At 43.7% G+C, this 13,381-nt stretch overlaps 1 protein-coding gene across 5 annotated transcripts in view; it reads right to left on the reverse strand.

The window, feature by feature from the left end:
* Nucleotides 1-13,381, reverse strand: part of ZNF532 (zinc finger protein 532) — a gene marked incomplete at both ends in the record, with an annotated part of 142,399 nt that overhangs the window by 58,386 nt on the left and 70,632 nt on the right. For 2 of the 5 annotated variants that reach the window (XM_080714398.1, XM_080714396.1), the window contains 2 exons: nt 123-299; nt 7,843-8,024. The exons of 2 other annotated variants lie outside the window; for them this stretch is intronic. In XM_080714398.1, coding sequence (XP_080570524.1) covers nt 123-299; nt 7,843-8,024 — 359 coding nt within the window. The remainder of the gene's footprint in view (nt 1-122; nt 300-7,842; nt 8,025-13,381) is intronic. One more of the 5 variants, XM_080714395.1, reaches the window with a different exon arrangement.

Genomic DNA, 13,381 nt, shown 5'->3' on the forward strand with positions numbered 1-13,381 from the left:
CATAAGAGCATCAAAATGCACATCGTCGCTCCAGAAATACCCGTTTCTTAAACTTTATCCAACAGAATAACCTCCCCTAAATCACGGACACAGCACTGAAGTGAGACGTGGCCAGGACTTACTTTGGTTCTCCTATCTTGACGCCGGGATGCTGTGTGTAGGAGTGGGAATGTGTGCTCGGGGCGGACTTAAACGCCATTGGACAGATAGGACACTTGTAGAAGACTTCACAGTGAGAGCCTTGAATGTGAGACTTCAGTGCGGCCACGTCAGAATACACAACATTGCAATGTACACATCTGTTAGGAAAATAACACAGGTGTTAGCACAGACCACCAGACACGTGGGACTTCACTGCGGAAGAACCGGGTAAAATGAACACATCTTATAGCTCGTTTCGGTTTCCAGTCACTCTTGGGATGTGTTTCACTTTGTAACAGATCAAACTTATTCTTACGTGTTCAAGAGAAAAGATCATGAAGAAGAAAACTGCACTACTACTTGAGCGTTTTTCCAGTTTCTAGGAGTGATATCCTGGACTCCCGTGAGACTGATGAACTGTGGGGATAAGATGGGGACCAAGGAACATGGCTAGACCGCACGCCTCCTGGCTCTGGGAAAGACCTGTGTGTGGTGGATTCTGATGGCAGGAACTGAGGTTTCCGCTCATCCAATATCCAGATGGCACTGCCAAAGGAGAAACTCTCTGCAGCCTAAACCTGCGGGCCCTCCACAAAGGGGCAGACATGGGCCTCGCCTCCTGGTACACACTGCTCTGGTCCATGTCCAGGGATCCATAGGTAGAAAAGACTAGCCACCTAGGTAGGTTGCCTCTTAGAAAATAAATCTGTAGCCAGGCGTGGTGGCACATGCTTGTAATCCCAGCATTTGGGAGGCTGAGACAGGAGGTTCGTGGACAGCCTCAGCTACTCAGTGAGATAGTATTTCAAAAGAAGTAATAAAAAAAACAGGACTGGGGGTGTAGCTCGGTGGCAGAATGCCCCTGGGTCCCATCCCCAGTGCCACAAAAAGAAAAAGAAGAAAAAAAGAAAAAAAGAAAAGAAATCTGCAGCCAGGTGTGTTGGTGCATGCCTGTAATCCCCATAATTAGGAGGCTAAGACACGAGGATTGCAGTTTCTTGGCCAGCCTCAGCTACTCGGTGAGGCCCTCCACAACTTAGACCCTGTTTCAAAATAAAGAATAAAAACTAGGGCTGGGGATATAGCTCGGAAATAGTATGCCCCAGGGTTCAATCCCTAGTACTTGGGGGAAAAAATAGTTCTGGGGGTGTAACTCAGAGGTAGAATGCCCCTGGATTCAATCCCCAAAGACCACATACACACAAAAAAGAAACTTGGGTACACTGGTATTTGTTTTAAAATTGCATGATGATTCATAAGCTTTGGAGAAACGAAGCATCGAAGCCGGTTTGGGATCACAGATTTGCAGTCCAGGTACTTGGGAGGCCAAGACAGGAGACTGCAGGTTCTAAAAAGCCAGTCAGGGCAATGCAGTGAACCCCTGTTTCAAAATCAAAAGAACTGGGGTGTAGCTTTCAGGTAGACAGAATGCCTCTGGGTTCAATGCCCAGTACTATTAATTGATTAATTAAAAATTTAAAAAGATGGTCTCTGTGTAGGTTCTTGGTAATTTCCAGAGACAGGCCCCAAATGAAATAGAACCCGAGTGTTCCTAGCCGTGCGTGAGTCACCTGGGGAGGAAGGTTCAGATGGGGCTGCCTTTGAGGAGGCCGTGCCGAGACTTCCAAGATAACCTCATACACTACTATTTTTAGAGGCTCCCTTCTGAATCACGCACATGCCTCCAAAGTCACACTGGAGTGGCTGTGTTCTGGACTGTATGTGTTCTCTAAGGCATGCCAAGCTAGGCTTTGCACACATTTTGTTATTTTAATTAACGCATTAGCATTCTCATCATCATAAGGCATAATGTTCAGCGACACAGATACAAAAAGTACTAAAGAACAACAGAGGAATAAAGGGAAAGTTTGCTACATTATCTACTGGAATTGTTATTTTGGGCAAAGAGAACCTACACAAGTATGCTGAGATTATTTTAACTTGCTGTGTTGTCTTAAACAGATGAATGTTCCTCTTTGGGCCGGTTACTCATTTGTGAAATGACAAGTGTTGGGATAGATCATTTTTAGTTCTTCCGACTCTAGAGGTCTCTGACCCCAAGGGAAGGGGGAAACCATGCCAAACAGGAATAGATGGGTTGCTAATGAAACCCAAGGATTCAGCATGCCAGCAGCCACAAATAAAGAACTCTGAGCGAGGCAGGCAGGTGAGATTCACGGGCAAAAGATCAACAAGGGCGGACAAAGGAACACAGGAAAGAGGCGCTGACTCCGCGGAGTCGCAGGGAGTGAGAGGAAGGCTTACTCTACAAAAGGCACAAAGTTTTAAAATTAAAGGATCTAAACTATAGATGCCATGTTTGAGGCAGCAAGAATCGGCAACGACTCAGTCCAGAAAGCAGCACGAAGGCCAAGAGAAAGTTCTCAAGTTGGGGAAAGAAAGCAGAGTGTTTCTGAAGTCTTAAGAAAGGGCAGAGTCATGAAGCGCCTGCCCACAGGTGAGAGAAGAGGGTCAGGACAACAAAAGCCAAGAGTGAGCGAGCGGAGCAGCGCCCAAGGGCTCAACACGACGAGAAGCCAGGCTGCTGAGACGGGCCTCTGCTCTCTGGGTGCCAATCAAGTTTCTTTTTTGAAAAAAAAGCTGTACTATACTAACTCCCTTCCTAGATAAGGATGTATCAAAGGCAGAGATTTTCAGAAAAATGCTTGGCTTTTTAAGATTTGACTTTCACCAAGTTAACCAGGCGCAAGAGCAACTTCTCAGGATCTGGGAGATGTAATATGAGCGAGGAGAGAGGAGAGAGGAGAGAGGAGAGAGGAGAGGAGAGGAGAGGAGAGGAGAGGAGAGGAGAGAGAGAGAGAGAGAGAGAGAGAGAGAGAGAGAGAGAGAGAGAGAGAGAGAATGAGAGAGAATCATGTGAGACACTTCTGACTATAGAGGGGGGAAATGCTAATGATTAGCTTTGGAAACAAAAGGAAAGGGGAACAGGACAAAGACAACGGGCTGACAAGTCTGGTCAAACATCAGAATCTGCCACGATTTAAGTAGCAGGGAAGAAAATGTTAAGGCCAAAATTTCTTCTCTCTCAGGCAGAGTGGTGGCACAAACCTGTAATCCCATTACTTGGGAGGCTGAGACAGGGGGAGCACAGGTTCAAGGCCAGCCTCAACAACTCAGTGAGGCCCTGTTTCAAAATTTAAAAAAAGGCTGGGATATAGCTTGGAGGTAGAATCTGGGTTCTATTCCCAGCACCACCACCAAAAGAAACCTCTCTTCTATAGAATAAACATGAAATAAACTTCATTAACAGACAAACATAGTTTTATTTATTTTTACAGTTACTGGTCACAGCCTTCTGGAAGGCAAGGCCTGAGTCTTCCTTTCCCAGGTGTGTGTGCCTTTCTTTCTCCCTCCCTCCCTCTCTCTCTCTCTCTCTCTCTCTCTCTCTCTCTCCCTCTCTTTCTCTCTCTCTCTCTCTCTCTCTCACACACACACACACACACACACACACACGTCGAGGAACATCTGTGTTCAGGTACATTTGAGGCGCATGTTTAAAAACCCTAAGTGTTGCCGGGCGTGAAGGCACACACTTGTAATCCCAGCGCTTGGAAGGCTGATATAGGAGGATCGCACAGGTTCGAAGCCAGCCTCAGCTACTTAGTGAGGCTCTCAGCAACTTAGTGAGACCTTGTTTCCAAATAAAGTATAAAATAGGTCTGGGAGTATAGCCCAGACGTAGAAAAGCCCCTGGGTTCCACCCCCAGTACCACAAAAAAACAAAACAAAAAGAATAAAAAATAGGGCTGGGGGGTGTAGCTTGGAAGAAGAATGTCCCTGGGTTCCATCCCCAGTACTGGAAAAAAAAACAACCTAAGTGTCTACAGAGAGACCACGCTTTTCAAGTTCAGGGGACAGGGGAGACAATCTATACTTCAAAAAATTACAAGCTATAATTGAAAGACCAAATTAAAGCAACCATGTAGATGGGACTACAGGGGAAGCATCTGTCTTACTGAGGAGACACCGAGAGTGGTTAGAATTGCAGAAGTCTTCCTTCTTTTATTTATTCCAACCCACTTGTTTTCACTGTATCAGAAGAATAAACTAGCCAGGCATGGTGGCGCACACCTACCACGCCAGAACTTGGGTGGCTGAGACATTCCTGTCTCAGCAGGCTTGAGGCCAAACTCAGCAACTTAGCAAGACCCTTAGCTACATAGGGAACCCCTGTTTTTTGTTTTTGTTTTTGTGGTACTGGGGGTGGAACCCAGGGGCTTTCTAACTCTGGGCTACACTCCCAGACCTATTTCCTATTTTATTTGGAAACAGGGTCTCACTAAGTTGCTGAGAGCCTCACTCAGTCGCTGAGGCTGGCTTCGAACCTCTGCGATCTTCCAGTCTTGGCCTTTCAAGCTCTGGGATTACAAGTGTGCTTTTGATTCACCATGCCCGGCAGGAACCCCTGTTTTAAAATAAAAAAATTAAAAGGGCTGGGAAGGGGGTATGGCTCAGAGGTAGAATGCCCCCAGGTTTAATCTCCAGTATCAAAAATAAATAAACGAATAATACATAAACAGCTGGGGAGTAGCTAGGACACAGAATATAACTGAGCTCAACCCCTATCATTCCTCCACCATAGGAGAAGGAGGAAAAGGGGGAGGAGGAGGAGGAGGAGGAGGAGGAGGAGGAAGAGGAGATGATGAGGAGGAAAAATAAAATGTTTAAGGAAAGTCTGGCACTTGTGACAAAAATAGCAACAGCAAAATATTGCAAAGCAGCTTTCTATTATTATACATAAGATCCACTAGTCATAGTTCAAAGCATGTCCTGATAAGGACCAAAGTGTTACCCTGCATGGCCTTTTGTGGATCTAGGGCACCTAATGACCCCTTTACTCTGTAACAGTCTAGTGGAGCGAGAAATAGGCAGTCCATCAAATTTATTTTCCACTACATAGAGAGACTACATGAATCTCTACACAAAAAGTTATGGGCAAAACTCTACTTTCTTGTCGGGAGTAGTGGCACACACTTGTAATCCCAGCATTCGGGAGGCTGAGACTGGAGGATCATGGTTCTCAGCCAGCCTCAGCTACTTAGCGAGGCCCTCCACAACTTAGTGAGAGCCTGTTTCAAAATAAAGAATAAAAAAATGGGGCAGGGAGTGTAGCCCAGAGGTAGAAAGCCCTTGGGCTCCAACTCCAGTACCGCAACAAAAACAAAACAAAACAAAAAAACTCTAGTTTCTTGATTTCTAAACCAAAGGTTTCTTTTTCTTTCTTTCTTTCTTTCTTTCTTTCTTTCTTTCTTTTATTTTATTTTATTTTATTTTTGGTACTGAGGATGGAACCCAGGGGCATTCTACCTCCGAGCGACACCCCTAGCCCAATTTTTTATTCTTTATTTTGAAACAGGGTCTCACTATGTTGCAGAGGGCCTCACTAAGTAGCTGAGGCTGTCCTTGAACCCGGATCTTCCTGTCTCAGCCTCCCAAATGCTGAGATTTTAAGCATGCGCCACACACCCAGCTTTTCTAAACCAAAAGTTTCTTACCAGGATAGATCATAATCCAAAAAATACTTCTGTAGCCGGGCGTGGTGGCACACACTTGTCATCCCCGCGCTTGGGAGGCTGAGACAGGAGGATCGCACAGGTTCTGAGCCAGCCTCAGCGACTGAGTGAGGCTCTCAGCAACTTAGTGAGACCCTGTTTCCAAATAAAGTATAAAATAGGTCTGGGAATATAGCCTGGAGGTAGAAAAATCTCTGGATTCCACCCCCAGTACCACACACACACACACACAAAAAAAAAAATACAATAAAACAAAAAATAATTATGCAGTATAAGCTTGGAAGCATGAGATAAAAACAGAAGTCAGCCTCATATTTTAGCATTAGAACAATGAAGAGCGCCGCCCAGTGATCAATAATACCAGAGCCTAAAAGTACCAACTAGACTTCATTTTTATAAATATAGCTTGGTTACAACTAAAATAATTACTGTATATTAAAGTAACGGTCTAACATTCACGTTAACAAGTAGCTGGACAGTAGCACACACCTGTAGTCCCAGTATTTGGGAGGCTGAGACAAGAGGGTCGCAAGTTCAAGGGCAGCTTCAGCAAGTAGTGAGACTCTCATCAATTAAAAAAAAAAAAAAAAGATCCAGGCGTGGTGGCGCACGCTTGTAATCCCCAAGCTTGAGAGACTGAGACAGGAAGATCACGCAAGTTTGAAGCCGGCTTCAGCTGGCTTACGAGACCCTGTTTCCAAATAAAATATAAAATAGGTCTGGGAGTGTAGCCTGGAGGTAGAAGGCCCCTAGGTTCCATCCCCAGTGCCACCAAAAAAAAAAAAAAATTAAAAAAAAAAAAGGCTGGGGTGTGGCTTAGAGGTAGAATGCCCCTAGATTCAATCCCTACTAACAAACACACACACACACCCATACACATACACACACACACACACACACACACACACACACACACACACAAAATGTGAGAATACATATACAATACAGTAATAGCTCTCCTAACACAGATACTGAGATACTGTGTTATTACTGGCATGCTCCCTTGGGGAATTTTAATCAAGTCAAAACATAAATGGCACAGGATGTATGTCAGAGGTCATAAAGTAGAGAATAATCAAGTTCCTCATCAAGCAACACCAGCTAAACTAACATTAAATTTGCCAGATGTTGTAAAAAACAAAACAAAACCGTATCTAGGAATCTTTGGGCAGTAAAAGGGGCCACCATTAAGAGAGAGGAGACAAGGGAGAAAGTGGATGTCGATGAAGGAGGAGAAGGGAAGAGAGGTCACTTAAAGTGGAAGCCTCTTCCAAAAGGAGCAGAGTCATGAAGGAAGGTACAGCCTATCCTCCAGTGTGGCTGGAGTAAAACCATCACGGCGTTTCGGTTTCATTAGCAGGGCAGAAGTATCAAGAGGCACAGGAATACATGGTATTCTTGCAAGGGTTAAAATTCAGGGAGCAAGACAATAAAAATGTGCTCAAAAGGGTGCAAAAGAAAGGCTCTGCCAGGCATGGTCCTGCACACCTGTAGTCCCAGCATTTGGGAGGCGGAGACCAGAGGATCACAGGTTCTAAGGTTGGCAACTTAGTGAGAGCCTGCTTCAAAATAAACAATATGATGGCGCTGGGGATATAGTTAAGAGGCAGAATGCCCCTGGGTTCAATCTGAAGGAAGGAAGGAAGGAAGGAAGGAAGGAAGGAAGGAAGGGGAAGGGAATGGAAGAAGGAAGGGGAAGGGGAAGGGGAAGGGAAGGAAAGAAGGCAGGAGGGAAAGAGAAAGGAAGGAAGGCAGGCAGGCAGGAAGGAAAGAAGGGGAAAGAAGGAAGGGAGGAAGGAAAGGGAAGGAAGGCAGGAAGGCAGGAAGGAAAGGAAAGAAGGGGGAGGGGGAAGGGAAGGAAGGAAAGCGGAAGGGAGGGAAGGAAGGAAAGCGGAAGGGAGGGAAGGAAGGAAGGAAGGAAAGCAAAGGCTCCAACAGTCAATCAAATCCAAACTTTTTGCCCAGAAAGATGAGCCCACTTACTCAGCGTGGTGTGGTTGGGACAGCAAGGACAAAGTTACATTCAAAGGACTCAAACAGATCTCTGCCACTACAAATGAGCTCGGCTCCAGGAGGACCTGTTGATGGAGGCTTCACCGTCTGGCCTGAGAACTACGAGGGATTAGCGAATGAGCTGTACTTGCGTGTAAGTGAACGATATACTAACCGAAAACCAACTCTCCGCGTGTAGTGCAGACAGTTCTTGGTGACGTGGGTCTGGAAGTGCACCGACCTGCAGAGGGCCCCACACTCGGGGCAGGTGTAGGGAGATTTGTGCTGATGGATTCTCTGGTGTGATGCATAACTGCACTGGTTAGGAAGCAGCATCTGGCAGATTGTGCAAGTCTTCTAAACAAACCAAAGGGGGAAACAGGGTTGGTCCTGCTAAGTTGTTTCTAATATGCAAAGAACCTTGGTTAAACCTCACAGTATCTACACATCTCTCATTTCAAACACCGCTATTGATTCTAAGCCCAAGGGAAAGGCAAACCTGAAAATTACACGTTCAGGGGAAGGTTCTTTACCCTGTAAAATAAAAATGATCCCTACTGTGTACTCAAGGCCCATCCCAAAATAGGAGTTAAAGAGAATGCCAGCTTTAAACAGCTTCAATTTTGTTACTTTTGAAAACTGTTTAGCCTAAAGAAGAGATATTAGAGGAGATATTCTTGCAAATCACGTTGGCAATTCAAGTTTAATGTGTATTCACGTGTTTATGGGCATATATGTATATTGAAGGTAGTCACAGTTCCCACAACTCATAAACATTCCTCAAAATAGTGAAAATTAGCCAGAGGCCAATCCAGCTTTTTTTCTCCCCTAGTCACTTTGGTTATTTAAAATCTGAAATAGAAGAATGCAAAAGGACGGCCATGGTTATTTAGTTTTCTTTTTTACTTAAGCTGGCCTTTAAAATAAATGAACTAAGATAATATGATTTGTAATTAAAACCAATGAACTCAAGTTCACATACATAAATTTGGACATTAAAATGAAATTGTATAGAGCTTAAGATCTGATCACATATAAAATAAAATGAAGTCTGAAATCCTCTTTGTAAAAGCTCTCTGTCATTAACCACCCATAAAAAGCCAAAATATACTATTTTTCATCCCTTTACATATAAGCACCAAATATAGTATATCTGTAAAGCACAAAAGTAAAAATAAAGTAAATTTAAATTGAAAACTTACTACTTCCATCCTAAAAAAAAAAAACAGACCATCTGAGATAAAATGTGCTTGAATACTTCTTAAAAATTCATGCAAAAATAAATACTTCCTATTAAAACATACAACTTGTATTAAAGTCAAACAAAGCCTCAAAATAGAGACTTTTGATAAGATTTACAACATTTTTTATATTAACAACAGAGTTACAAATTTCTCAAAAAAGACTTTTTGAGGCCCTGGGCTTAATCCCCAGTATCAGCCACCTTCCCCTCCCCAAGCTCTCCTCTAGCTTTTGAGTCACACCCAAAATAAAGTTTAAACTTCAGAGTGACTTAGACCAAGAAAAATAGAAAACTCACTTGGAAATTCTTTCTTGGTTTTCTCCTGAAAGGACTAAAATAACAAATTTTATCCCATAAAATGTTTATTATAATCATAAAATAAAAACATTACAGGCAGCGCTAACTGTAATGAATTTTACATGAATTTTAAATGAAGTTAGCATCATTTAAAAGTAGTATTCCTTTTCTAATAACAAGTATTTCAAAGGTTACACAAGCCACAGCAAGGAAAAAACCAATCGACAGATTCATTAATTACAACATTTTGTTAACCTCTACATTTTCACCAGTGAGCATTTGTTTCTTTGAACTAAAGTCTTTCTATCGACCTCTGGACAATCATTAATAAATACCAGGCAGCAAATTAGATGTCTGGATTTCCACAGGCATCTTACAACATCTTGCACTTACTCAGGAATAAAGCTCATATTTTCAATACTAGAAGTCAAAAGACATTGTGCATCTGCCCATACATTGGAACACATGTATGTCTTCTATACGTACACACACAGTATGTGTGTATATACGTAAATATAAATATAAATAGGGGTTGCCCGTTTCACCATGAGCCAAGTGGTGAGTTAGGTACTTAAATACATAAATAAATCTCAATGCATCATGTATTTCTCATAATAATTTGTGAAGTAGATGACATCTCCATTTTACAGGTAAGAAAAATGAGGCTTAGCCAAATTAAGAAACTTTCCCAAGGCCCCACAGCTTTAAGCGCAAGAACCAGGATTTGAACCGGGCTCGAGGAATCCCAAGACCTCTGATGGAGCAGGGCCGTGGGAGGCGTGGGGGTTACAAGCAATGAACAACAAAAAATACATAGGGTTGAAAACTCTTAGCGAATACACCTGAATGCCCAGGGTGACCAGGCTGTTAGGATCAGAAATCAGTCTCCCCGTGCCCGACAGCATCTCTGTTAGGAAAGTGATGTGATGACACTACTTCTATAGGAGGAAAAAGTAAAACCTAAAGGGGATGAAGTAAGATGCAACGACCAGCAGTTGCCCTTCACCAACACTAGTAAAGTGCACAACGGATGTCTTAAGTGCACCATCGCCAGCGCCGTCACGCGTCTCCCCTCCCCGAGCCCAGGAATCTGCGCTCTGCTCTCAGCAGAGGCTCTTCACCCACAGGAGGAAGAGGAGGGAGAGGGGGAGAGTGAAGTGTACCCACAGTCGGAACGCCCTCACATCCTGCAATTACTGAACCAGGAGAAAGGGGTCATTGGGCATCACGCCGGATGCACAGGGGCCTTACCTTCGGCTTATACAGACGCACAGATATTCTTGGCAAGCACTGCATCTACTCCCACGTCTGTGCGCCTGCTTCCAAGCCTTGCCTCCATTCCATTTTGAGAAAAAAGGTGCCCTTCTGGTGGAAGACATTCTCCTCCTTGACATTTGCACAGTACCAGTACTTTCAAGTTCCTGTGACACTGTTTACTTAACTCTACTCCCACCAGTTACATAACTGTACCTGTTACAGAAAACATGTCATCCCGCTCCCTCCCGGAAATCGTGGTGATGTGTTTTCAAGCACAGAGCTGTATATATCACCAGCTTTTTGGAGAGCTTTGAAGTCATGACAAAATGCATTCTCTGAGCTTAACAGGATACATTTGAGCATGAGAGGGCAAGAAAGGATTTCTCTGCGGTCTAAAAGAATCTGACATTCACTCGCTTTTAAGTTTTTAAAATCAAAGATATTAGCCAAGCGTGGTGGCGCACGTTTGTCATCCCAGAATTCAGGAGGCTGAGACTGGAGGATCGCGGTTTGCAGACAGCCTCAGCTACTTAGTGAGGCCCTCTGCAACTCAGTGAGACCCTCTTTCAAAATAAAGAAGAAAAATAGGGCAAGGGGTGTAGTTTGGAGGTCGAATCCCCTGGGTTCTACCCCCAGACCCACAAAAAATAAATAAATAAAAATGAATTAAATAAAATCAAAGATATTAAAATATCTCTGAAAACCCTGACTCCGCTGCACAAATCGAGGCTAACTAGAGGAGAGAGGTCGGCCTGACGCACCTGCCTCTGGAACAGGAGCCAGTGTGACAGTGCGCTCAAAGGCTTTGTGTCTCCTGGCATTTATATACGCCGTCGGAAAATGGCAAGTGTTTTCAATACATGGGTAATAAACAGCTAATTTCTACTCTGGGGCACCTTCATTTGCTCAGGGAACTGTTGCTTTTTAAAGCAGACACTACTTTTTAAATACAAGTCAGGTAGCACTAGAAAGCTGGGGGAAAGCGGAAAAGTAATCACGTTACATGCTTGATTCTTTTTTAGCTTTTTTGGCCCAATGCCGGCACTGAAACTGATCACTCGCTTATAAATACAGGCTGTGGGAAAGCGGTCAGGGGCCCACCCTGGCTCTGTTAAAGAGTCAGAGAAGTGGGTGTGGCAGCACATGCCTGTAATCCTAGTACCTGGGAGGCTGACACAGGAGCGCAGGTCCAAGGCCAGCCCCCTGCAATTTAGCAAGACCCTCAGCAAGTTAGCTAAACTGTTTCAAAGTAAAAAATAAAAAGGGCTGGAGGTATAGTTCAGAAACAGAATGGCCCTAGATTCAACTCTGTACCAGTAAAAATAAATAAAGGAATTAAAGAATGTGGAGCTTAGCATCCTCTTTCCCTCAATTAATGAATTATCTGAGTAACAAGGAAAATAATTCTACGTGTTTCAATTCATTTTACTGGGAGAGAAACCACTTGAGAAAGGTACAAGGGCAAGTGTGAGAAATGTTGGAGAAATGTGAGCCAATATATCTAATATCTATCTAATGCTCAAATTCAAACAGACCAAAAGCCAGCAACCGCTAGAAACACTGGACCCAAAGGTCAAAATACTGGCGGCTTCGGAGGCAGCCAGATGCTACGTAAATGACGGTTACCTCATTCTCATTGACAGCACTAACAGCGCTCTCACAATCTCGGTGTATGGTATAATTACTACTAATGATGAGACACATGAGTTTGTCTTAAATGTTTGCTTTCATCCACTTCCACAGTAAGAACACAAAGAAAACCCGGCACTTGTGACCTCACTGGGAATAACAGAGCAAGACTGCGGGACTGGCTGTGAGTGACCCCTTCTGATCCCAAAGCCAGTTGGCGAGAATTTTTGTTCTCCATTCATCTGCCACAATCAAAATCCCCAACAAAGCCGAGTGTGGTGGCGCACGCTTGGAATCCCAGCATTTGGGAGGCTGAGACGGGAGGATCGCAGTTTCACAGACAGCCTCAGCTACTTAGTGAGGATCTCCCCGACTTAGTGAGACCCTGTTTCAAAATAAAGAATAAAAAATAGGGCTGGGAGTGTAGCTCAGAGGCAGAAAAGTACCGGGGAGGGGGGGGGGAACTAACTAACAAGAGCTGATAGCCAAATAAGCAAACTTACAGAAAGCTGGACGGTCCACATATATCATCAACTTAGATAAATAGATATCCCTGGAAAATATAGGTATGTTGATATAGGTATATGGAGGGCTGGTAACCCTAAAATATGAACTGGGACAGGACTAGTTTCAAACAAAATGAAAATTTAGCACTTCAGACATCAGGACCGAAAATCAAGTTAAGAGTCTTCAGCTAATGATGTCTGGGAAGCAGTGAGGAGTTTTCCAGAGGAAACTGCTACTGCAGAACACATCTAGAAACAAGGACTGGCTGAGACTGCTTGAAAGAATTTAATAAACGTGGTATTTATGTTGATGATGCCCGAAACCAAAATGAATCAGCAGTCTCTAAAGATGAGGGCCACTGTGGAATATCACTTTTATCTGCATTTTTAAAGCCAGTATAAGTATCACCCAAGGGTCCATTCTTATATGATTCCTCTTCCCACCTCTGCCTCCCCCCAAAAATGTTCTGCTCCCATACGGAGACCCAGCAGGTGCTGTGGGAAGATTAAGCAGCAGGAGCGATGCAACTGCCTGGAGTCCTGGCTCTGCCGCCAACTGGCTATTTGTCTTTCCGATTATAAAAATAAAGAGTAAACTGAAGGCCCTATTAATATTCCGATTCTGTGGTTGATGTAGACTCTATAGAAAGAAAACAGATTCCAAAAGTTACCATATCACCCATCATATTATCCACCTCCAGTCTGTCCTGGGCTAAACTCCATCATGATTTTAAGGTGAAGCAATGACATTCCCATACATTTAAAGATCAATTATTAAAACT

Source organism: Muscardinus avellanarius (assembly GCF_963383645.1).
Source record: "Muscardinus avellanarius genome assembly, chromosome: 17".
NCBI lineage: Eukaryota > Metazoa > Chordata > Mammalia > Rodentia > Gliridae > Muscardinus > Muscardinus avellanarius.